This window comes from Moschus berezovskii, chromosome 5, assembly GCF_049115385.1.
Source record: "Moschus berezovskii isolate FMDL1 chromosome 5, NW_MosBer_1.0, whole genome shotgun sequence".
NCBI lineage: Eukaryota > Metazoa > Chordata > Mammalia > Artiodactyla > Moschidae > Moschus > Moschus berezovskii.
This window is the reverse complement of record NC_142464.1, coordinates 93,362,355-93,389,939: the sequence shown is the minus strand read 5'-3', so window position 1 is coordinate 93,389,939 and position 27,585 is coordinate 93,362,355. Positions and strand designations below refer to the sequence as shown.

The 27,585-nt window shown below is 37.4% G+C and overlaps 1 protein-coding gene across 1 annotated transcript; it reads left to right on the top strand.

Annotated features, from left to right (window-relative positions):
- On the top strand, positions 1 to 27,585 carry LOC129561970 (transmembrane protease serine 11G-like). The gene is made up of 10 exons (XM_088836126.1): positions 1 to 55; positions 8,033 to 8,191; positions 8,817 to 8,935; positions 10,166 to 10,233; positions 10,867 to 11,027; positions 17,615 to 17,653; positions 18,573 to 18,744; positions 19,718 to 19,977; positions 21,921 to 22,063; positions 26,576 to 27,585. Exons 1-10 carry the CDS (start codon positions 1 to 3, stop codon positions 26,735 to 26,737), a joined length of 1,338 nt encoding a protein of 445 aa, XP_088692252.1. The 3' UTR covers positions 26,738 to 27,585.

The following is a 27,585-nucleotide window of genomic DNA, read 5'->3' as shown; positions in this document are numbered from 1 at the left end:
ATGAACAGACTCAAGTGGAAAAAGAGTGATATAATGAGTCACAAGAAACCAGAAGGTAGAAAAGATAAAAACCACTGTTCTTGCTGTGCTTAGTCACTCAGTTGTGTCTGACTTTCTGTGGCCCCATGGACTGTGGCCCTCCAGGCTCCTCTGTCCATGGCTCTGTCTGTGTCTTCTCCAGACAAGAATACTAGAGTGGGTTGCCATGCTCTCCTCCAGGGGCTCTTACCAACCCAGGGATTGAACCCAGGCCTCCAGCATTAAAGGTGGATTCTTTACCATCCGTGCCACCAGGAAAGCCCAAAAACCACAACAGCACAGCAAAGAAAAAAAGATTAGTGAAGATGTGGAGGAAGTATATCATTTTTAGATTGTCAATGGGAATGTAAAATGCATAGACACTTTGGAAAAGTTTAGCAGTTCCTCTAAAAGTTAAACATAGATTTAGCATATGACTATATTCAACTCTTTGATATACATGCAAAGAAATGAAAACATGTCCATAAACTTTGAACATTAATGTTCATAGAACCATTATTTATAATAGCCAAAAGTAGAAATAATTCAAATGTCCATCAGCTGATGAATACATAAATAAATCATAGTGTATCCATAAAATAGAATACTATTTGACAATAAAAAGAAATGAAGTTTTACCTTTCATTACAGAAAACTATATGGAAGTGATACATGCTACCACATTGATGAATTTTTAAAATACTACATTAAGTGGAAGAAGACAGATAACAAAGACTTCATATGATTTTATTTATATGAAATATCCATAATAAACAAATCCACAGAGACAGAAAGTAGATTAGTGGTTGTCTAGAGTGAAGGGGTTAGGGGAAAACAGAGAATGACTATTAATGGGTATGGAGTTTCTGTTTGGGGTGATGAAATGTTTGAAAACTGATTGTGATGGTGGTTGCACAACTTTGTGAACACACTGAGAACAACTGAATTGCATATTTTAAGTGACTGAACTGTATGGTATGTGAATTACATTTCAATAAATCTGTTAAAGAAATAAAGGAAGGAAAGAGACAAAAGGAAAGAAGAAGGAGGGAAGACACCAAAAAGTTCTAGAAGCTCAAAAGGGTGCTTTCATTAAATATAAAAGCTCCTGAGAGCTATTGTTCAATGAAGCTGTCAGTTACCTGCCTCTCACCATCCTCCAATTTGGCATTCAGGAGACCTCTACAGCAGTATCAAACAGTTCCTTCAGTAATTCTTTCTGACTCAAGAAAATCCTCAGTTAATTGTCTTTCATGTTTTAAACTTTATTTTTTCAAATAAAACTATCTCCCAATGCTCAGATATAATGACAGAACTCTTTCATTAGGAAAGATTAGTAATTAACACATTAGGACATGTTGCAATGTTCAGAGAAGCCCTGAGTTCTTGTGGAGGTCAAAATTTGTTGGTAAATATCAGTAGGATGAGACATGATTAAAGATAAATGATGCTTAATTGAAAACATTAGTAGGAAATCAGGAAAATGTACAAAAAATAACTGAATTCAAAGTGGGTGGGAAGTACTACTCCAGTTGATCTTCTTCAACAGCCCAGGTCAATGGCATATGCCCTATTTTTTGTTTTCATCAGGCTTTAATGACCTCAGTGTTCTAAAATTCCCTTCAAGGAACATCTTCTCATAGAGTTTCACCATGTAAATTTGCATTAATGAGCAGAGTTCTAAAGAGTAACACTCTCTGAACTTGTTTATTTCCTTTTGAACTCTTATCAACTAAAACACTATTTTAATTACATTTTAATTATGACATCCATCAACTTTTTATCTATGAAACATTATATCTTTCTTATTTGCATTATGTGGGGTTATGTAAACAATACACACAGCTTGTCAGAACATGAAGCACAAAAGAAAGCACAAATCACTTAATCTTTTACACAACTTTGAATAAGTCTATCCACATTACAGATTTAATGAAAGTCTCATAATATCCAGTGGTACAATTGAAATATGATCATCATCATTGTTCAGCCACTGTTATGACGAGTAATAACACCACCGCCTACTGATATTTGCATAACAGCTTTCTTCCAGAGTTATTCCGTCTTCCTCAGGCAATGAATTAAAACCCCAGCTAGATGATTCATCTGTATTATTTTGCCTTGAATTTTCCCATACCCATTATTTTTGCCCAGTAATTCTTTCCTCATGGATGCTCACCATGTGAGCATCAAAATGTGTTCACCACATAATGTCTACTTCTGAATCCTATGATTTCTCTTGAAGGCTCTGAAGTCCTTCCTCAACCCAGATAGAATGATTCTATCTGCTGGAACTCTCCACAGGGAAAATCAGGGCTTTGCTAGTCTCCCAAGCTGCTTCCCTATCTCTGTATTTTGTGCCTAGTGTCGTCACTCAGATTCTGAAGTCCTGGACACCAGTTCTCACTTTTTTTTTTTTTCATGAAAAGTACATCCAATATCTAGTATAAACTTCCCACCAGCTCACTCCACTCCATTTATGTACAAACTCCTTGCTAACATTTTCAGTTGCTTTTGGTAATAAAAATAAGAAAATAATCCAAACTCCTAAGTCCTCACTTTGTTTTAAATACAGTTCTAAGTGCCTTTTCATGCATTAACTCATTTAATATTTTCAATAAATCCCACAAGGTGGGTATTATTACTTTCATCTTACCATAAGGAAGCTGATCAGGCACAAAGAAGTTGAATGACTGTCCAAGGTCCTGCAGTGGGGAGTCAGGATAAAAACTCAGGTAGGCTGGTTGCAGAAACTACACTCTTAACTGCTCTGCTGGGTAACCTCTTTCAGAGACCAGAAGCCCTTCAAATCATGTGGTGGCTGCTGTGCAGAAAAATCACTTTATTCCTTGGGCTTTCCACATGGTGCAAGCGGTAAAGAACCCACCTGCCAATGCAGGAGACATAAGAGAAGTGGGTTCGAACCCTAGATCAGGAAGATCCCCTGGAGGAGGCCATGGAAACCACTTCAGTATTTTTGTTTAGAGAATCCCATGGACAGAGGAGCCTGGAGACTTACAGTCTATGGGGTGGGGTCACAAAGAGTATGACACAACTGAAGTGACTTAGTATGCACGCATATTGATTCCTGACTGACAACATTTTGAGTAAATAAAGCATTTGAAAAAGCTCCAGGAAAAATAATAGATGCTCAGAGAGTCATGTGAGGTGAAATAACCTGATGATGTACCTTGGTAAAGATTGTAACATTGAAAGAGAACGGTTGATAATGAAAAGAGAAGGATAAGTTCTTTCTATTCTGAGGTTTGGTTGAATACCTTCCCATGAGATAGTCTGGATAATGTGTCTGTGAGTGCTCAGTCACAACTGACTCTTTGCGACCCTATGGACTATAGCCCACCAGGCTCCTCTGTCCATGGGATTTCCCAGGCAAGAACACTGGAGTGAATTGCCATTTCCTCCTCCAGAGGATCTTCGTGACCCAGGGATCAAACCTGTCTCTCCTGAATTGGTAGGCAGATTCTTTACCACTAGTGTCATCTGTGAAGCCCCCTCAGAATTTAAACAAAAGTAGAGAGCATCAAAGGATGAGATGGCTGGACAGCACCACGGATGTAATGAACATGAACTTGGGCAAACTCCAGGAGGTGGTGAGGGACAGGAAGGCCTGGCATGCTGCAGTTCATCGGGTAGCAAAGAGTCGGACATGACTGGAAGACTGAACAACAACAAGAGGAGGGTTTTAAAGGATGACACTTTTCAAAAATACTTTGACTCTTTGCGAAAGGCTTTCTAAAGCCTGCTGAAAGGATAGCTTTTGTCACTGCTCATCTTCACTTTGATGTGAATGCCTCAAAGGTGAGGTCACTTAAATTTTTCTTTTGTTTGGATGTCAAAGGCTTTTCTAAGGCTGGATTTTCCTAACTACAGTTAACCTGTTTAGTCATCTTATTGGAACAGTCTGACCAAAATTAAATTCTTTGTAACAGAAGGGTTAAGGAGAAGGAGAAACCAAGAAGGGAAGAGGAGAAAGCTGCCCATTAGCAATTTTTAAGTACAAAATGTACAATTGTATCTTGATTCCAAATGAGTGCTTAATCTGATTTTTCCTCCTGCCATGTTTGAAATAATTCATCTCTAGCAAAACTCTACTAAAAATAGTTTTTCTGTTGCAAGTACTTTAAGGTTGCTTCTACCTTATAACACAATATTTTATTTAGTAAACAAATATTTACCAAGAACCTATGAGGTATAATCTCTACCAATATCAAACAACCACTGAAATTAGTCATTGAATTTAGTCAATGTTTAAGATAAAACCAGTCCATTCTAAAGGAGACCAATCCTGGGTGTTCATTGGAAGGACTGATGCTGAAGCTGAAACTGCAATACTTTGGCCACCTCATGCGACGAGTTGACTCACTGGAAAAGACTCTGATGCTGGGAAAGGTTGGGGGCGGGAGGAGAAGGGGACGACGGAGAATGAGATGGCTGGATGGCATCACCGACTCTGTGGACATGAGTTTGAGTGAACTCCAGGAGTTGGTGATGGACAGGGAGGCCTGGCGTGCTGTGATTCATGGGGTCACGGAGAGTCGGACACGACTGAGCGACTGAACTGAACTGAACTGAACTGAAGATAAAATTGGGTTAGAACTAAAATCAGGAATAAAGCATTGTTTTATTTAAAACAAAAATTCATATTAATAAATATTTGAGGGCATGTCAGCATGGTTTCCTGGTAGCTCAGACAGTAAGGAATCTGTCTGTAATAAGGGAAACCCGGGTTCAATCTCTAGGTTGGGAAGATTCCCTGGAGAAGAGAATGGCAACCCACTCCAGTGTTCTTGCCTGGAGAATTCCATGGACAGAGGAGCCTGGTGGGCTACAGTCCATAGGGTCACAAAGAATCAGACACAACTGGGCAACTAACACTTGCATTTTCTGCATGGTTAAGGAAACAAACTCAAACAATTTTTCACTTACGACCCTTACATAAAATGGTAAGTAAGTCACAGTGATTTTCTGGAGTTCAAACAGTTCAACAAGAAACCACATCATTTTAATGATGAGAATTTTGTTGCAAAACAATCTCCCTCTTTATGAATGATTTTCTATATCTGATACAGAGGGGGAAAGAATGAGAAGATGGATCTGGCATTTTCAAGTTTTAAAAAAGTATCATTATTTTTCAGCCATTATTTCCTCCAAGGAGAAATCGTTAGTTCTTCTCTGAAACTCTATTAGAAATGCTCTGCAAATCTGGTACAATGTGTTACAATATGCTCCTCCTCTAAAACACTGTAAGTTCTTGGAGGGGAATATTGAAGATTCTTTTCCATGTTCCCCTGCATTTCATACATATGTAAATAAGTGTTAGTCACTCAGTCATGTCTGACTCTTTGCAACCCCATGGACTATAGCCTTCCAAGCTCCTCTGTCCATGGGATTTCCCAGGCAAGAATACAGGAGTGGGTAGCCATTTCCATACATAGTACTGCTCAATAAATATCCACCAAGCTAACTAATTGCTCTCTCTTAATTAACTTCACCTCCATTCTCATTTATGAACTCTACTTTCTCAAGTAGGTTCTTGTCCTTGTCTCATGTCACCTTAATTTATACTATTCCCTCTGCCCGAGGAACATCCATTCTCGCCAGCCTTCCTTCTCAGCCTTAAAGAAGCAGTTCACAAGACAAAGGCAAAACCATGTACCCACTCAGCTTCCACAGTTCCATAATTCCATCATGACATTTATCACTTCTATTACAGTACTTAATATGTTTCTAGATCACACATTCTTTGAAGATGGGAACCTATATATTATTCAATTTTGAGTCTCAAGCAGAAAGTGGCACACAGAAGGAACTCAGCAAATCTCAACTGAGTTCATGATTGCCCATGATCTTCTATTAATAAAAGTGATGAATACATTCACCAGCACTTGCCTGGGCCCAAGCAGGATCCCAGGTCTTTTATAGATACTTCAAGTGTTTGCAGATGTAATACTCTTCCCATCAACAAAAGAGTAGAAGGCCAGAGTAACTTTAACTTTAGATCCTTCCAGAAACACAGAATAATTCAGATTTGGTGCTACCTGATTGGTGATGGGCTTCCCTGGTGGCTCAGAGGTTAAAGCGTCTGCCCCCAGTGCGGGAGACCCGGGTTCGATCCCTGGGTCGGGAAGATCCCCTGGAGAAGGAAACGGTAACCCACTCCAGTATTCTTGCCTGGAGAATCCTATGGATGGAGAAGCCTGGTAGGCTACAGTCCACGGGGTCGCAAAGAGTCGGACACGACTGAGCGACGGAACGGAACGGATTGGTGATGGGCAGGGAGGCCTGGTGTGTTGTGATTCATGGGGTCGCAAAGAGTTGGACATGACTGAGCAACTGAACTGAACTGAACTGAATTGAGATACTTATAAGAGGTCAGGTTGATGGTTCTGAGTGGGGAAACAGCCTCTATCTTCTTGCCCAGATATAAAGATGCATTGTTGCTGTTGTTTTTCAGTTGCTAAGTCTTGTCCAACTCTTTACAACCCCATAGACTGCAGCCCACCAGCCTCTTCTGTCCTAAACTATCTCCTGGAGTTTGCACAAATTCATGACCTTGAGTCGGTAATGCTATCTAACCATCTTATCTTCTGCCACCCCTTTTCTTGCCCTCAGTCTTTCCTAACATCAGGGTCTTTTCCAGTGAGTCGGATCTTCATATCAGGTGGTCAAAATTTTGGAGCTTCAGCTTCAGAACCAGTCCTTCCAGTGAATATTCAGGGCTGATTTCCTTTAGGATTGACTGGTTTGATCTCCTTGCAGTCCAAGGGACTCTCAAGAGACTTTTCCAGCACCACAGTTCGAAAGCATCAAGCATCCCTAATCCTTCCAGATCACTGATGCCAAAAGGCACACTTCAGTTAATATCTGTAATTTTTTAGCTGGGGCCTATTTTCTACCAGCTACCAACTCCAGGGAAGAAAATTCCTTATTCTTCTTTTCCATGTGTAATTTTTAACAGAACAAGAACCAGTACCTTCAACTTTCTAAAGGATATTCCTGTTCAGTTCTCCCATAGATTAGATCCTCCCAGACCATCCATGTTCATCACAACTTTGTCATTTTTTAGCTAGTCCTTAGACTCTGGGCCCTGACATTAGGATGGAGACAGGCTTTGCCACATTTTCCCGCTTCCACAAAATTTTCCCAAATATCAGTCATTTGTATTCCACTTTCATTCTTTACATTATATATTCAATATATTTCAATATATTGTTGTCTTAATATTTTTCTTTAAATCGATTATTTATTCAAATAAATCTGTCCTTATCCTGTGCAACATCACCTATAAAAGTCACAAGTTTAAAATCTCATCTTATGAAATAGATGTTTATCATATAACACCAGTGGTTCTCACACCACATAGTTCCTTGGTCCAAAATGCCAAGCTATCACTATTTATTTGTTTATCATATTAATGATATCATTTTGGTTCACATATTATTTTTTTGTTATAGTTCCATTCTGTTTCCTTTTCTTCAACCTGTCCTATTTCAGATGCTCTTCATATGCATTATAGATTACTTGTCTTATAAATAGGGATTATGGGTTTAAGAAGTGTGAAAGAGTCCCAAAACCCATGTCCTAGTGCCAATTCCTGCAATATCCAATTTGAGGATTTAGTAGTCTCTCTGAGTCTGACTGTTCATGCTACAACAAGAGGAGTGTCCCAAAAGCCCTCCTCTTTGAGCCTCATATGATTTGAGGCACATAAACCAAATATAAGGTATTAGTTCCTTTACAAAAACAAAAATATTTCAGAACATCTATTATAATGAACCAGAAACAAAGGAAATAGTCAACTATAGTACAATTCTGATTTTTTTAAATCAAAATGTAAAGTCAAATGCCAATGAGACCTTTAATGGTACTTTTTCTAATTTTTTATAGAAAAAGTATGTTTAAATCTTACTAAGTGCAGTAAGGGCTAACTCTGAATTCCAGAAAAAAATATTCTATACCAAAGCTATGTGAAATTGAGATTCTAGTGTTTAAGTTCTATTTGTTTGTAACATACAACTCTTTCTCAAAAGGCCGTCAGTTCTGGGTAGAAGAACACATTCATTGAAACCATGGATGATTGCCCTTATTATTACAGCTGTTGTGTTGGTTCTAGCAGTAATCATCGGTCTCCCTGTTTATTTTTTGGTATTTGGTAAGAATCTGATTGCATTATTTTGAAAATTTAAAGATCTAGACAATTGATTTTAAAACCTAAATATTTTAGAAACCCTTTTCTAATATTTTCAAATGTAATTTTCATTGCAATAATAGTTTATATAGATGTACACATACTTTGTATAATTCGATATTTATTTGCATAAATTTGTCTACATTTGGGAAATGTAAAAATTTATGTGTAAAAATTACTTCTAGCATTTAAAATTTTACTTGGTTCATATAATATTTTCTCTCAAACAGTTCAGCAGAGTCATATCATATGTTATTGTATGGTTTAATAATGTACTGAGAGCAAAATACTATTTTAGTAGCAATTCGAACTTTGAGGTCAGCTTTTTGAATATAATACATTCTACTATTATTATTTAATTAACAGCTTAAAATTTATAAATTACCACTAACAGGTGGTAATTGTGTCAGGATACAAGTGACAACCATGTGACTATGAGAATGTGTGATCTTAATAAAGGGTTAAAGGAAGAGTTGGCTACAGCTGTTGTGTTTAATTCCCAACAACTTGTCAGTTACAGGAGTTTTCTGCATATCATCCCTTTGATAGTTATACAACTCAAATGATCCATTTTTGTTTTCCTTTCCAGATCAGAAGGTTCATTATTACCAAACTTCCTTCCAGATCCCTAGTATTGAATATAATCCTGATTTTTCAGTGGAACATTCAAAAAATAGGACAGACCTGAAACAAAAAATCAGTAGTGAGGTAAGTCTGAGATTTTCTGCCATTATGAAGGAGTTTAAATTATAATAAGAGGCAACTTGAGAACATACAAAATTGCAGTTACGTTAGGGTTGCCAGAAAAACAAAGAAAGCCCAGTTAAATTTTAATTTCAGATTCTCCTGAGTATATATTTCATGCTTATATTAAAAAATCATTGTTTATCTGAAATTAAAGCTTAACTATATTTTTATTTGCTAATCCCGGCAACTCTATCTCAGGAAGATTGGAACAATACATTGGACAAAGGATAATTGTACCTATGCTGAATATAAGCCCAAGAGATAAATAGGTAGCTCAAATACACACAAAAATATATATATATTAGATTTATCTGGAGACATAGTTAGGTACAAACATTACCACATACAATATAGTAAGCACCTACTGTGTGCATGACCTGATACATTTCCCATTAGGCAACTTATACTGAACATTTTATTTCCAAAAATATACCACAGGAACACACAGACTAGTTCTTTCACTGAAGACTTCAGTTTATACACAGCTTCTACGGAATATAGCATTGACCAAAGATGGCAGATCTTTGCCAGGTTTAGAAATATTTCTTTAGATCTTTCCCAACCAAAAGCAAAAGCTGATGAAATGAGTCAGAGGATGCAACTGAGTGGGATTGGTGTGCCTTTCCAAAAATACATCCTAAGCAAATACTTAGAGGAAAAAAAATTGGTGTAGAATAGAATATATACTATTTTGTTATATATGCCTTTTTCTTGATAAGTACATTAATTTTTAAAATGTGTTCCCCAAAATACACATTTTCCTCCTCTTCCCCATTTACCACAGTTTCAAAACACAACCTATAAATTTTCACCAAAGCCTAAGTTTATTTTTAATCACACTCATAGGGATGATAATTATGTTTGAATGATAGTTGTTGTTAAGTCCATTTATAGCAAGTTTTCAATGAAATTCAGTCTCTGTACTGGCTGTTGAAATATGTGACTTCATTCAACTCTTCATCATTCATCTTTGACCAGGTGACAATTTATTCAAATACCAACATTCAGTTACAGAGATGACCTTTATGACAAGATTATGCCCAAATGAGCTTTCTGGACATAGCTGTAAACAAACTTAGAAGTAAATGCTATTTGAATCACTGTACATTTTATGCAAGCATTTTTGTAATATACTGAAATGTGCAAAATTAATATTTAATAAAGTTCTACACTTTTTTTTTCTTTTCTCAGATAGATGATATATTTCAAAGATCCAGTTTAAGTCATCATTACATCAAGTCTCATGTTTTCAATGTTAGGTAATTATAGCTAATTACTTTGATGAAAAGGCAACTTTGTATTATTTAGTTTTTCTTCAATTATTTGCTTTCTGGATATGAAGTAAAAAATTAAGATATACTGAGAGTAAAAATAATTTAATATTATTACATTTAATTGTTATTTCTCCTTTACCGAGTACATTTAGGGAGAGAGTACTGTAACTTGGGTAGTGATGAAATATATTCTACTGGTTATCCTTTTAAAGTTTTTTGTATTTCAGTTAAAGATTCTTACAATCATTAAAAACTCCTCTCATTTTACTTACATTTTAAGCAATAAACAAATATAATGGATTTTTTAAAATCAAGAATAAAATACAAGGTTGATGAATTTAACAAGTGCTTTTATTTGTCCAGGAAAAAAAAAATTAAGATTTTACCATTTTCAGATACTCTCCCCTCCCTAAATATGATCAAGTTTTACAAACTAGGAGTAATTTAGTTATTAACACCTATATGATACAGAAAGGGAAAACATCCATGACAATGAAGAGTATAAAATATTTATGTTGTATTTTCTTGAAGATATAACTATATTTATGTAATAAGTTATAAAATAGTAATTACTATGCTACATCCTCATTCATTTATTCTGATATTTTTGTTTTTCAGGCCAAGTAATAATGGTTTGAAAATAAACGTATTGCTCAAATTTCAGTTTACCTCTAACAATGCAGACACAATAAAAAGAGAAGCTGATAGCATTTTGCATCAGAAGTTGAAATTAAATGAAAGCTTCTTGAAGATAGATACTTCATTGCCCTATCTTAAAGGCAAGAAATACCATTTTTCTTCCTTTATTACAGTTTATCATTTTAACAGTCCTCTCATCTACAGAGAAATCTTTATTTAACCATAAAATTAAATCACTTTTATGTGTTAGTCTCTTATTTACTTGATAATAAACAAATCTCCACACAATCAACACTTCCTTTGGTTAGTATGGACACAATTATAAAACAAGGATAATATGATAATCCAAATAGAGTAGTATGTCTCACTCTTTAAAAAAGATTTTAGTGGAATTTTTGAACTAATCAAGCATTGTTGTTGTTGTTCAGTTGCTAAGTCTTGTCCAACTCTCTGAGACCCCATGAACTGCAGCATGCCAGTCTTCCCTGTCCTTCACTATCTTCCAGAGTTTATTCAAATCCATATCCATTGAGTCTGTGATGCCATCCAACCATCTAATACTCTGCTGCCTACTTGTCTTCCTGCCCTTAATCTTTCCCAGCATCAAGGTCTTTTCCAATGAGGTGGCTTTTCACATCAGGTGGCCAAAATATTGGCGTTTCAGCTTTAGCACCAGTCCTTCCAGTGAATATTCAGGATTGATTTCCTTTAGGATTGACTGGTTTGATCTCCTTACTGTCCAAGGGATCTCAAGAGACTTCTCCAACACCACAATTCAAAAGGATCAATTCTTTGGTGCTCAACCTTCTTTATGTTCCAACCCTCACATCTGTACGTGACTACTAGAAAAACCATAGCTTTGACTATATGGACCTTTGTTGGTAAAGTGATGTCTCTGCTTTTCAATATGCTGTCTAGGTTTGTCATAGCTTTCCATCCAAGGAGCAAATAAGTGTCTTTTAATTTAGTGGCTGCAGTCACTATCCACAGTGATTTTGGAGCCCAAGAAAATACAATTAGTCACTGTTTCTACTTTTCCCCCATCTGTCTGCCATGAAGTGATGGGACCAGATGCCATGATCTTAGTGTTTTGATTGAGTTTTAAGCCAGCTTTTTCATTCTCCTCTTTCACCCTCATCAAGAGGCTCTTTAGTTCCTTTTCACTTTCTGCCACTAGAGCTGTATCATCTGCATATCTGAGGTTGTTGATATTTCTCTCAGCAATCTTGATTCCAGCTTGTGAGTCATCCAGCCTGGCATTTTACATGATGTACTCTGCATAGAAGTTAAACAATCAGGGTGACAATATATAGCCTTGACATATTCCTTTCCCAATTTTGAACCAGTCCGTTGTTCCATATCTGGTTCTAACTGTTGCTTTCTTGCCCTGCATACAGGTTTCTCAGGAGTCTGGTAAAATGGTCTGGTATTCTCATCTCTTGAAGAATTTACCAGTTTGTTTTATCCACATAGTCATATGCTTTAATGTAATCAATGAAGCAGAAATAGATGTTATGCATGTGATAAAAATCTACTATCTCCTACTAATATGGTAATACTTAGTGCTTGGGTCTTTCTGATGCAATACTCTCTCCAATCTGAATTCAAAAGGTAAGAATGATCTGCACACAGATATCACAATATGTGAGGTACGAGCATGATTTGGCTCCAGTGAAAAGAAGTCTGATATTTTTTTTGTACTCCCATAACCTTTTCTAGGCATGTAGGATGGATTGGCCTAGGAATAAAAGGAAGAGAAAAATGACACACCCTGATAGTACCTATCTCAGGCATAAAAACACCATCTCATTTACAACAGACATATTTCTAGGTGATGAATGTTTGGGGTCTGAGATTAAACAAAGCTTATTATAATTTGAAGACTACTGTTAGCCTTATATAAATTAACTTTGAAATGTTCATATTTTACCAGACTAAGTTGTGAGATGAGATTAAAAAGCTGACAAGTTACCAATAAGTCTTCTCTTGGTACTTTTTTTTCCCAAATTGTTTAGAGGGCTAGAGCAGATAAATTATAATATGTTAAAGAGGAGAAAAGCATCATGGATTTGACTAAAGAAGAAAACAGCTTGAAGAGAAAGACATGAAGTCTCTGTAAGTAATGTTCAGCTTTCAGTTCTGCCAGTCATGCAAACAGAATAGGGTAGATTCTGAATCCAGTGCACTGGGTTTAGACAGCAAAACAAGATTTCCTGAAAGAAACATTTTGCTAAAGAGGTGTTCAGTTCAGTCGCTCAGTCGTGTCCGACTCTCCGCGACCCCATGAATCACAGCACGCCAGGCCTCCCTGTCCATCACCAACTCCCGGAGTTCACTCAAACTCATGTCCATCGAGTTGGTGATGCCATCCAGCCATCTCATTCTCTGTCGGCCCCTTCTCCTCCCGCCCCCAATCCCCAGGAAAATGTAAAAATTTTGAAAAGTACAAGAACAAGCAAATTAATGTAATGTATTATTAAACGGACTTTCTCTGATATCTTTAACGATGTTGATCCTGAGAAGTTGGAGAATTCATTAACTTGTCTTTTAAAAAAAGATAGCTTGAAAACTAAACACACAAATGGCTCTAAAACACAAATATTGGAAGAGTTATCTGAGAATATCTTGAGTCCAGCAGAAATCTGTTAAGCTTAGTCTTTTAAAGGCATTTTTTACAGGATTATGATAAAGCTCAAGGAGAAGCTTTGAGTTTAGCTTTCAACTAAATTTTGTTTTGGGTAATGAATATTTAGTTATAATAGGAAAGGAATGACAACAATCAAAAAATTTTTAAAGCTGATTAATTATATCATATAATTCAAAAAAAAGAATGCTTTTTAAAAATCAATTTTAATTGGAGGATAATTGCTTTGCAATGCTCTGTTTATTTCTGCCATGTAACAACATGAATCAGTCATAAGTATATATACGTTTCCTCTCTCCTGAACCTCCCTCCCACCCCTCACCCTATCCCATCCCTCTAGGTTGTCACAGAGCACCAGGTTGAGCTTGTGTTACACAACAGCTTCCCACAAGCTATCTATTTTACATATGATAATGTATGTTTCCATGCTACTCTTTCAACTTGTCCCACCCTCTCCTTCCCTTACTATGTCTACCAGTCTGTTCTCTATGTCTGAGTCTCTATTCCTACCCTGCAAATAGGTTCATCAGAATCATTTTTCTAGATTCCATATATAAGCATTAATATATGATATTTGCCTTTCTCTTTCTGACTTACTTCACCCTGTTTAACAGGCTCTATGTTCATCCACATCAGTTCAACTGATTCAAATTCATTCCTTCATTCCTGGCTGAGTAATACTCTGTTGTATATGTGCATCACAACTTCTTTATCCATCTGTCTGTTGATGGACGTCAAGGTTGCGTCCATACCCTGGCTATTGTAAATAGTGCAGCAATGAACATTGGGGATGCATGCATGCATGTGTGCTAAGTTGCTTCAGTAGTGATGGACTCTTTGTGACCCTATGGATTGTATCTCACCAGGCTCCTCTGTCCACTGCATTCTCCAGGCAGGAATACTGGAGTGGGTTGCCCTCCCCTTCTCCAGGGATCTTCCTGACCCAGGGATTGAACCTGCAGCTCCTGCATTGTGGGTGGATTCTTTACCAGAGATACTGAGAAAGCCCCGAATATTGGGGGTACATAAGTCTTTTTAAATTTTAGTTTTCTCAGGGTACGTGCCCAGCATTAGAATTGATGGGTCATATGGTAGTTTTATTCCTAGTTTTGTTTTGCTGTTGTTTTATTTAAAGGAATGTCCATACTGTTCTCCATAGTGGCTATATTCATTTATATTACCACCAACAGTGCAAGAGTTTCCTTTTTCCCACATGCTCTACAGCATTAACTGTTTATAGATTTTTTGATGATGGTCATTCTGACTGGTGGGAGATGATACCTCATTGTAGTTTTGATTTCCATTTCTCTAATAATAAGCAATGTTGAGTGTCTTTTCATATGTTTATTGGCCATCTGTATGTCTTGGAGATCAATCCTGGGTGTTCATTGGAAGGACTGATGCTAAAGCTGAAACTCCAATACTTTGGCCACCTCATGCGAAGAGTTGACTCACTGGAAAAGACTCTGATGCTAGGAGGGGTTAGGGGTGGGAGGAGACGGGGATGACAGAGAATGAGATGGCTGGATGGCATCACCGACTCGATGGACATGAGTTTGAGTGAACATCGGGAGTTGGTGATGGACAGGGAGGCCTGGCGTGCTGTGATTCGTGGGGTCGCAAAGAGTCGGACACGACTGAGCGACTGAACTGAACTGAACTGAACTGAATGTCTTCTTTGGAGAAATGTCTTTTTATGGCTTCAGCCCATTATTTGCTGGGCTGTTTAAAAACACCCATTTTTTATTTGTTAGTTACTTCATGTTTCTCTGTAATATCTTACTATTTTTCCCTTACCTTTTTTTTTTTTTGCTGTATACTCTTCAAACATCAAACTTTTTAAATTATTTTCTATAGAAAAAAGAGAAAAATAATTCAGACTTTCTACCAGCATGTTTGATAGACTTTTAAAATATTATTTTGAAATAATTATAGATTTACATGAGGTTGCAAAGAAATTTATAGAGAAATCTCATGCACTTGAACCCTTCCCCCAGACTTCCTTAATGCAGTAGATTCAAACCAAGAAATTCAAATGGATACAATCCACAGAATTTATTAAGATTCCACAATAATATATGAACTAATTTGTGTGTGGATTTGTATGTATCAGTTCAGTTCAGTTCAGTCGCTTAGTCATGTCTGACTCTGCGACCCCATGAATCGCGGCATGCCAGGCCTCCCTGTCCGTCACCAACTCCTGGAGTGCACTCAAACTCACGTCCATCAAGTTGGCAATGCCATCCAGCCATCTCATTCTCTGTCCCCTTCTCCTCCTGTCCCCAATCCCTCCCAGCATCAGAGTCTTTTCCAGTGAGTCAACTCTTCGCATGAGATGGCCAAAGTTTTGGAGTTTCAGCTTTAGCATCAGTCCTTCCAATGAACACCCAGGACTGATTTCCTTTAAAATGGACTGGTTGGATCTCCTTGCAGTCTGGTTGCATCTCCTTGCAGTCCAAGGGACTCTCAAGAGTCTTCTCCAACACCACAATTCAAAAGCATCAATTCTTCAGCACTCAGCTTTCTTCACAGTCCATACATGACCACTAGAAAAACCATAGCTTTGACTAGACAAACCCTTGGGACCTTTGTTGGCGAAGTAATGTCTCTGCTTTTTAATATGCTACCTAGGTTGGTCATAACTTTCCTTCCAAGGAGTAAGCATCTTTTAATTTCATGGCTGTAATCACCATCTGCAGCAATCTTGGAGCCCAAGAAAATGAAGTCTGACACTGTTTCCCCTGTTTCCCCATCTATTTCCCATGAAGTGATGGGACCAGATGCCATTATCTTAGTTTTCTGAATGTTGAGCTTTAAGCCAACTTTTTCACTCTCCTCTTTCACTTTCATCAAGAGGCTTTTTAGTTCCTCTTCACTTTCTGCCATAAGGGTGGACATGACTGAGCGACTTCACTTTCACTTTTCACTTTCATGCATTGGAGAAGGAAATGGCAACCCACTCCAGTGTTCTTGCCTTTAGAATCCCAGGGATGGGGGAGCCTGGTGGGCTGCCATCTATGGGGTTGCACAGAGTCGGACATGACTGAAGCAACTTAATAGCAGCAGCTGCAGCATCTGCCTATCTGAGGTCATTGATATTTCTTCCAGCAATCGTATAGCTCTAGGCAATTTTATCACATATTGTATAACTACCACCAGAATCAATATATTTCAACTGTACAATGTCAAGACTCTCTAGTGTTACTTCTTTAATGCCACACCCATTTCCTCTATCTATACCTAGCCCAACTACCACTAATCCATTTTTCATCTCTGTAATTATATTATTTTATAGATTTCACATAAATAGAATTATATACTTGGTATCCTTTTGAGATTGACCATTTTTTTTCAACATATTTTGCTTTAGGTTCATCCATCTTATTGTATCAATAGTTTGTTCCTTGTTATTGCTAGGCAGTTTTCATAGCACTCCAGTTTGTTTAACCACTCATCTGCTGAAGAGCATTTGGGTAGTTTCAAGTTTTTGGCTACTACAATGAAGCTGCTATAAACATTTATGTCCAGGTTTCTACATGAAAGTGTCTTCATTCTTTGGGATAAATGTCTAAGAGTACAACTGCAGCTGATAAAAACATTTTTAGTTTTGAAAGGAACTACCAAGCTATTTCTAAGAATGGCTGTACCATTTTCCATTTCCTGTTATATGAGTTACCTAGTTTCTCTGCATCTTTGCCAAAATTTGGTGTTATCACTATTTTTCATTTTAGCCTTCCTGATAGGTGTGTAGTGATATCTACCTACACCCTCTTCTGTTTAACTTATATTTTAATAAATTGATGTGGGATTAATTAATTAGATGTAGTCATTCTTCATGGCAAACAATATCCTTCCCCATGCCAATGATTTTATAATTATGAAAAGGATTTTCCCAGAGGCCACATATAGTCAGAAGAAGAGTTTAATTTTTGTCTGGGCCTCTACTTTTTATAGAATTTTATATAAAGTAAGAATTTATTAACTCTTCAATTCCTCCAAAATAGAAACATTCATGTCGTGTAGACAGAGTATTTAAATTATAATTGTTCCACTCTGAACAATCATCTTGTTTTTTTTCCACAGCTATGAATAATGTACAAGCAGAGCATATCCTAAACAGCTGTAAGTTCAACATTATTATTGAGATGTATATAAATCAAATGCTTGCATGTGTGCTCAGTCGTGTCCGACTCTTTATGACCCCATGGACTGTAGCACCAGTCACATCTGTCCATGGGATTTTCAAGGCAATAATATTGAAGTGGATTGCCATTTCTTCCTCCGGAGTATCTTCCCCACCCAGGGACCTAACCCACATATGCTGCATTAGCAGGCAGATTCTTTACCACTGAGCCACCTGGGAAGCCCATATAAATCAAATAATAGAACCCAAAACACTTTTGGAATATCGCTATTCCCATATAAACTTTTTCCCAGAAGTATATAACATCTTTTAATGGATATATAATTTAACTCTCCCCAAGGGGAAAAATTGCTATTAATAATTGGAAATGTCTATATGGACATACTTGCTCTACCGCAAAGAAAGTTTTGCTGATAACTTTTTTTTAACATTTCCTCTTCATTTTATCTTATTTGTTTTTATTTGGATCATTTTGTTAAAGCAGAAGATTTGGCTTAGAATTTAATGACATCCACTAACTTAATATGTGAACTCTGACATTTATGCTATTGTGTAATGATTTTTTGTAACATTAGAGAAGTATTTTAGAAGAGTAAAAATGGTATTTTCTGCTATAAGTACTTTACATTTCACACTCAAAATTGTCAAAAATAACTCAGGTAAATTTCTGCCTATAAAAATGTGATTCAGAAAATATGAAAAAAATTAAAGTGAAATTGCTGTAAGATGTATCAAATATTTTTTTAAGCTAATCCTTTTTTAGTTTGAATAATTATTCTGTCATGCAGTTTTGATTAATTTTTAATGTAAGGCAAGGTTATATTTCCATCTTAATGTGCCAAGCATACTCACACACATTTATAATTCTGGAAATAACCGACTAATTCCCTCTGACAGGTTGCGGTTTAGGGAGGGAGTTCCCATCCATGGAAAGAATTGCCGATGGTAGTGTTGCAAAGAAAGCTGATTGGCCTTGGCAAGCCAGCCTGCAGGTTGATGGCATCCATTTCTGTGGAGCCACTTTGATTAGTGAGGTGTGGCTCCTGACTGCTGCTCATTGCTTTGATTCGTAAGTCTTCACCTGTGCCAACCACTCCGTATATAACAGAGATCACCAATTTCATCTCCTCACCTTCACATCCTATAATTATTATCCCCTTTTCATTGGTCATCTCAGACCCTAAAATGGTATACATAATTGTCCAGCAGACTTAGAAGAAGTAACAATTACTGAAGAATAGGAAAAAATTAGAATATTTTCAATTCCAACTGAATATAGATTCTCCAACAACCTCAACTTTAAAAACAAGTTAACATCATCAAAAGTTAAACACACATACACCAGTTTTCCTGAAATATACTGTGTATTTCTTAAAATAAAACTCAGATAATAGTATCCCAACCCTCAAACTTACATCTGATTTTCCCACATGAATATCTGGTGCTGTGCTTTTATTATTTGTATGCTTTTTGGAGACAACATAGAGAACACTTGGGGATACTAAAAGATACAATAAACCTATTGAAATTCATATAAAATGGGAAAGTATTCTGGATAAAATGTTTACTGAAAAGGAAGGATATGAAAACAATATAAAAGTGACTCCACCTCTCTCTCCTTCCCTCTCTCTTTTCTGTCTCCATAGACATACATACATTTACATGCACAGACATGAGTACTTATGTGTGTGTACATGTGGGTACATATGTCTAATTTTTATTTACTTGTATACTCATCAACTAATCTGAATTACTTTTACAACCAAAACTGGTGATAATAAAGTTTCCTTTAAAAAAAATACAAACTTTCCCTCAAGGAGAGTAATTTTAAGCTATTTTAGAATGGGGAAGAGTTATCAGCAAAATGAAACAAAGCAGTCCCAGGGAGAAGCCACAAATAAAGAAAGTAGGAGGATCCCAAGCAACTACGACTTTAAACAATTTGACTTCCCCACTGTTATGTCCATGCTCATTCAGAGTCCTGGGCAACTTCTGATCAGAAATTATCTAAACCAACCATAATCCTTTTAATCTGTGATCAGCTACAAAAACCCCAAACGCTGGACAGCTAGCTTTGGAACAACTCTAAGCCCCCCACTAATGAGACGAAAGGTGCAGTCGGTTGTCATTCATGAAGACTATGCTGCCCATAAGCATGACGATGACATCGCTGTGGTGAAGCTCTCCGCCCCTGTCATATTTTCGGATGAGGTGCACAGAGTCTGTCTCCCAGATGCTACTTTTGAAGCCTTACCTGAGAGCAAAGTATTTGTCACTGGATGGGGAGCTCTAAAAGCAAATGGTGAGTATCTCAGTAAAAATGTACAAGCGAAAAAAGAAAACTCATCCTCCATTCGAATGCGTGCATGCATGCTAAGTCGCTTCAGTCATGTCCAACTCTTTGTGACCCTCTGAACCATAGCCTGCCAGGCTCCTCTGTCCATGGGATTCTCCAGGAAAGAATACTGGAGTGGGTTGCCATTCCCTCCTCCAGGGGATCTTCACCCCCATTGGAAGAGATATAAGATACAAAATCAAAATATAGAAAATAGATGAAATCAAGATGTTGCATGAAAAATATGGCTGAAACAAGATATAAACCCTTGGTGACGGACAGGGAAGCCTGGCATGCTGCAGTCCATGGGGTCGCAAAGAGTTAGACATGACTGAGTGACTAAATTAATGGTAAATTATGAAAACTACTACTTAAACAGTGCCTGTATGTATTATCTTCTTTATGGGGTATTTTGGAATCTATGTAGCTATAGCTTTCCTTTCAAAAAAAAAAAAGGCAACCTACTACAATATTCTTGCCTGAGAAACCCCATGGACAGAGGAGCCTAGAGGGGTCTCAGAATGTCAGACACAACTTAGTGACTAAACAACAACTTTCCATATAATGTTTTTCTTTCTTTTGTTGCCTTTTGTACACAGAGATTGTTATGGTTGACGATTCTTAAAGTATGTAATTTGTGAGCAGTAATAATGACAAGCTTTCTGTAATGTACAGAAATACAGTTAAACAGAAATACCTTAAGCAAGCAATTTGAATGGTGTTCTTGATGCTAAACATTAAAGAAGCCCTTTGTATCCATGTATTTATGAAAGAGTTTTTGAGCCTGAGACTTTACAAATTTGACAGACGTAACATTTTACTACACTTAATAATATACAATAAACTGCAAAGATAGAACTTTAGAGCCTGATATGAGTTTCCAGTTCCCATGTCTCTTGGTTGAATTTATTACATATAATTTAATCTGCTCTTGAATTTCTGACTGTTATGGGCTTCCCTGGGGGCTCAGTGGTAAAGAATTTGCCTGCCAATGCAGGAGACACAAGTTCCACCCCTGGGTTGGGAATATCCCCTGAAGAAGGAAATGGCAACCTATTCCTGTATTCTTGCCTAGAAAATCTAATGGACAGAGAAACCTGCTGGGGTCTAGTACATGGGGTCACAAAAGACTCAGACAAGAGTAAAATACAAGTAACAATATAGACGCTTATAATGGCATTACAGTCTTGTTTGTGTCCTTGCTCAAAGTATAGATAGCTTTTATCTGAGTCTTTATCAGGTAACAGTTAGTATTTTCCAGCAATAGGATTTTTAAATTAACATGTGTGTGTGTATATATATATATATATATATTTAGACATAATGCTGTTGCACACTTACTACAGTATGGTGTAAACATTACTTTCCATATGTACTGTAAAACAAAAAAAATTTGTATGACTGGCTGTATTGAGATGTTAGCTTCAGTATGGTGGTCTGGAACCAAACTTGTAATATCTCTGAGATATGCTTGTATAGCTGTGTGCTTTGTCAAGTGATGCGGCAGATTTTCAGATAAGGTAAGGTAAACCGTCACAGATTATCCCAGGTGGTGAGGAATCCCCTGGGTTTAAATCTAACGTTATCCTTCATGTAACTATGTGATCACGGCTAAGACTCAAAACCAGATGAGCTTTGTTTTCCTCATCTGAAAAAAAGAATACTCACATCTATCTTTGATGACGGTAGCTAGGATTAAATAAGATAGTGGGAGTCAGTGTGCCAAGCATGGTACCTAGCACATAGGAGACACCCTAGAAATAAAACTTGAATCTGAACACTGTCATCGGGTCCAGAGTTATATTACCTCTAGAAATATGTTTTATCACTGGCTCATCATTTGCAAGAAACAACAATTAACTATCATAAGCAATAATATGAAAATTCTTCGTTTATTTTTTTCTCTTTAGGTCCCTTTCCCAATACTCTGAGAGAAGTTGAAGTAGAGATCATAAGTAATGATATATGTAATCAAATTCATGTATATGGTGGAGCTGTATCATCAGGAATGATATGTGCTGGATTCTTGAAAGGAAAACTAGATGCCTGTGAAGTAAGAATACATTCACATCTACAAAATGAATCTGTTACTAGAGATGACTTGACTGAACATAGACTAATGTCACTTTATGTGACTCTATGAAATTAAATTTGTGGCGGAGAGAGAAGCAGAGTATACAGGGTTACATTTAAAACATATAACCAACAAGGACCTATCATATAGCACAGGGGACTTGGCTTAATATTCTGTAATAATCTAAATGGGAAAAGAATTTGAAAAAGCATAGATACACATATACGCATAACTGAATCACTTTCTTGTATATCTGAAGTTAACACAACATTGTTAATCAACTATACTCCTATATAAAACTTAAATAAAATTTTAAAAAACAGGCATGACTAGAAATTTTTTTTAAAAAGTTACAGGGAACAGAGGAGCCATAAGAAATAGTCCTCACTTAGTATTATCAAAGGGCCAGGTTATGTTCCCGATGGCAGCTTTAGTAGTTGTGAATTATTCAACTAAGAACTGAATAAATTGAGAAATGACTATTAAGTGTATATTAAGCCTAGATTCTTAGGGTGGTAAGAGTTCTTAAAAGTTTCTAATTTAATCACCTAGTTCTGGACTCTAAATTCTTTCTTTTGTGTATTAACACCTTCACAATTCATTTTGTTAGTTCTGACTCCTAAAAATATCAGTTTATTTTGACAGGTTTCCATTTCTTAACCTCCATTTGTTTCCCAGGTACAATAGAGAACTTGTCTAATCTGTCTTCATCATGCAAACTCTTTGTATGTTTGAACATGCTTTTGTATTCATTTCCATTTCCTCACTCTAACCCAGGCTTCTTCACACTAAACAGTTCTATGATAAGATATACTTCTTGGGATTCTTAAATACAATGGAAGTTTATTTCTTGCTCACTTACAATATCAGGTAAATGAATGGAGGGTATACTCTCCCCCATGTAGTCATTCCCGACACTCAGAATGGGAGAGCATGCTCATTTTCATCACCTGGCTCTCCAGATTGTTTTCATTCCACCCAGCTGAAAGGACTGGCCCTTTCTTGTGCCTGGTCTGAAAGTGATACACATCATTTCCTTTCACGCTCCATTGGCTGAACCTCACATAGTCATACCTAACTGCAAGGGAGACTAGGAAATATGATATAGCACTTGGCCCAAAAGGAAGAGAACATGAACTGTGACAATATCAAGCTCTGCTGCACGTCACACATATTTTTAGTTTCTTCAAAATTCTAGTCACTCGCCTGAATGTCTTTCTCTTTATATTCCTTTTGAAAGGCTGTACCCAGAATGAAATAAGTACTCTAGCAGTGTTCTGATTAACAGAGTAAAGAAGAATTGCTATTTAGTAGCCACATTAACCATTTATGTATTGTACTCACTGTCAATTAAAACAACATTATTTCAAAGTTTAAAACAAAATAAGTTTATACTCTTGGTAATAAGGGAGACTAGCTGAACTTTATATGGATGGAGGGAGGTTGAACGGAGAAGGCAATGGCACCCCACTCCAGTACTCTTACCTGGAAAATCCCATGGACGGAGGAGCCTGGTAGGCTGCAGTCCATGGGGTCGCTAAGAATCAGACACGACTGAGCGACTTCACTTTCACTTTTCACTTTCATGTCTTGGAGAAGGAAATGGCAACCCACTCCAGTGTTCTTGCCTGGAGAATCCCAGGGACAGGGGAGCCTGGTGGGCTGCCATTTATGGGGTTGAACAGAGTCGGACACAACTGAAGTGACTTAGCCAGCAGCAGCAGCAGTGCTATGCTTAGTCGCTCAGTCACGTCCAACTCTTTGCAACCCCATGGACCGTAACCCACCAGGCTCCTCTGTCTGTGGGGATTCTCAAGGCTGTAACACTGGAGTGGGTTGCTGTGCCCTCCTCCAGGGGATCTTCCCAATGCAGGCATTGAACCCAGGTCTCCCGCATTGCAGGTAGATTCTTTACTGCTTAAGCCACCAGGGAAGCCCAGAGCCATGTGTAAAGAATAATCACCAGCTGCAAACTGGTGGGCTCTGATTAAAGAAAAACACTTCTTGTATATAATAGAAAGCAAACCAGAGAGACATACAATCATTGCTTCAAGCCATAGTCTGACTCTGTAGTTAGGAATCTAATTCCTCTAATTACAAGGCGCTGTGGCCTGGGACCTGCAGATGTCTCCACGGCCAGTAGAGCATCATCCCACCAGTGCTTGAACCTTTGAACTTAAACTGTGTACATCACATAGAATTATACTACTAAGGAGAGAAAATATCTATACATTCATTTTAAAGTGTTACCTCACAAATCACGTACTAATTAAATAAATTACATTTCCCTCAACCTTAGAGAGCATTAATTTTAATCATTAAGCATTTAATTGTTTTCGTTGCAACAGTGAATGGAATAGTTTCCTTAATTTCTCTGCTGCTGCTGCTAAGTCACTTCAGTCGTGTCCGACTCTGTGTGACCCCATAGAAGGCAGCCCACCAGGCTCCCCCGTCCCTGGGATTCTCCAGGCAAGAACACTGGAGTGGGTTGCCATTTCCTCCTCCAATGTGTGAAAGTGAAAAGTGAAAGTGAAGTCGCTCAGTCATGTCTGACTCGGAGCGACCCCATGGACTGCAGCCTACCAGGCTCCTTTGTCCATGGGATTTTCTAGGCAAGAGTACTGGAGTGGCTTGCCATTGCCTTCTCCATAATTTCTCTATTTTCTCATTATTAGTGTATAGGAATGCAAGGGATTTCTGTGTGTTGATTTTATATCCTGCAACTTTACTGTATTCATTGATTAGCTCTAGTAGTTTTCTGGTAGAGTCTTTAGGGTTTTCTGTGTAGAGGATCATGTCATCAGCGAACAGTGAAAGTTTTACTTCTTCTTTTCCAATTTGTATTCCTTTTATGTCTTTTTCTGCTCTGATTGCTGTAGCTAGCTGAAACTAGAGCCTATTATACAGAGTGAAGTAAGCCAGAAAGAAAAACACCAATACAATATACTAATGCATATATATGGAATTTAGAAAGATGCAAATGATAACCCTGTATACGAGACAGCAAAAGAGACACAGATGTATAGGACAGCCTTTGGGACTCTGTGGGAGAGGGTGAGGGTGGGATGGTTTGGGAGAATGGCATTGAAACATGTATATTATCATATGTGAAATGAATCGCCAGTTCAGGGTCGATGCATGTTACAGGATGCTCGGGGCTGGTATGTGGGGATGACCCAGAGGGAAGATAAGGGGAGGAGGGAGGTGGGAGGGGGAGTTCGGGAGGGGGAACTCATGTACACCCGGGACAGATTCATGTCAATGTATGGCAAAACCAACCAATATAATATTGTAAAATAATTAGCCTCCAATAAAAATTTTTAAAAAAGAAAGAAAATCATTAAGCATTTAAAGATAATACATTGTAAAGTATGGCTATTTCAAGGACTGAAAATAAATTAAACCTTCTACCTATAGCATTTGAAACTGAATCCAAGAGTTTAGCAATTCTGTTTGAAATAGACTCCACAAAAAAAAAGGAATCTGTGGAATAGAGACTTGTATCTGAGTTTAGTCCATGAGAGCAGATGATCTCATTCTGTTGGTCCATGCTCCCTTGCTTCCTTCACCTCTAGTATACTAAGAACCTAAATTAGGATTTAGGACTTTGGGAAAGAAATTCAAGACGATTGCTTTTGGTAGACCAGCAGGATTGCTTTTGGTAGACCAGAGTTCTTACCCTCTGTCCACTGGGCACGAGCGTGTACTAAGAAGTATGTTATGGGAAGAGAGTTTAAAGGCACAAGACTCTAAGAACCCTGCCTACTTCAAACAGAATAATCTCTCTTATTTAAAAGAAACATCTGGAAGGGGTTTCCATATAATATTTCTTTTAAGTGAATAGACTCATTGCTTAAAGATAAAATTAAAAATCATTTGTGAAAGGGTTAAATATATCAGGGAAGTCTTGATTCCTACAATCAAACGAGTTCACTTGGGAGCAAAACACTGTGTGTAATCAACGAAGCACATTTATTTGGAATGTCCTTTGCCTATCTTTCTCCTCTCAAACCTATTGCTACACAGTGATACAGTGCCTCAGACACGTTCCTATCAACTGGTGGAACAATGTGGGGATTCAGATTCAAAGCATGAGATTATTCCTACCTAACAGATTTAGGAGAGGCTTCATGGTAGAAGTGACACTTGAGGTCACATTTATGTAAGAAATGGATGCTTAGACCTAGGTTCAGTTTGTGCTGTCTGCTGAGACCAAGCAAAACTAAAAACTATACAAGTATAAAACTGAAACCTCAACTTCAGTCACACTACCTTCCAGAAAAAGACATTAATAGAGGTAAACAGAGATAATCAGATAACAGATAATAAGAACCTCAACTATTAAATTAAAATGGTGAGTAAAAACAGAATTTGTTTTTCATATTTCAACTTAAAATATTAATTTACTAGACATCCAGATTCTGATTAACCTGTACTTCTGACACCACTTTATTTATCACATTGATCTTTTTTTTTCTTCCCACTTGCCAGGGTGATTCTGGGGGACCTCTGGTTATAGCACGTGATGGAAACATCTGGTATCTTATTGGAATAGTAAGCTGGGGAATGGACTGTGGAAAAGAAAACAAGCCTGGAGTCTATACCAAAGTGACTCGTTATCGGGACTGGATTAAGTCTAAAACTGACATCTAATGTAATAACTACCACTACATCCAAAATGTAAATGCCATGTGTGGCCTCTGGCAAATCATGTTTAGTATGTGCTGCTATGTATATTGTCATCAAATTCAAGATGCAAATAAGCCTGATCTGACAACTCTCCTCTAACATGTGAGGAAAGAGGCTTTCTTTCACATCACCTGAAGTGTCTCACTGACCACAAGCATATACCATAGTGTCAATTCCAGTAAGATCTGCCATTGCTGCTACGTGTCTCTGATTGCCTCCTGGCTCATCTTTTGGTTTCTACTACACACTTTGCATTTTAGAAAAATCCAGCAGTTTAATCAGATGAGTAACAGTTGGCTAAGTATTCGTTATTTTTTTTCCTGACACAGCATCCTGCCCTTCCCTGACTTCATAGTTTTTAGCTTCCTCCTTAAATAATCCTCATTAAGAATCTGTAGATTCACTGCACCAGACAAATCCAGGTGATTCATTTTGGCTGACACTAATGCAAATGATGGAGAGGCATTAGACATGAAACCAGGACTCAAGAGATGGCACTGCAAGAGTCCTTTCCCCTTTGCCCTCAGATGTTCATTTAACCTCTTTCTGAAACTTGAAAAATCTTGACATTTAAATTTACACCCAACAGTGCAGATTTTAAACTCTTTAAAAAACTACACTAATGTTCACTTTAGAACAATGAATAAATCCTTGGATCAGATAGTAGGAGAACTGGAAATGTTGCCTAGGACAGGATTTTGTTTCAAACTATGTAAAAATGACTTTTGATATTCAGAAAATAAAAGCAGTTCCTTGGCCTTTTCGTCAGGTGGGGAATGAGAAGAGGCAAGGACTTGGTGAGAGAAGTTACT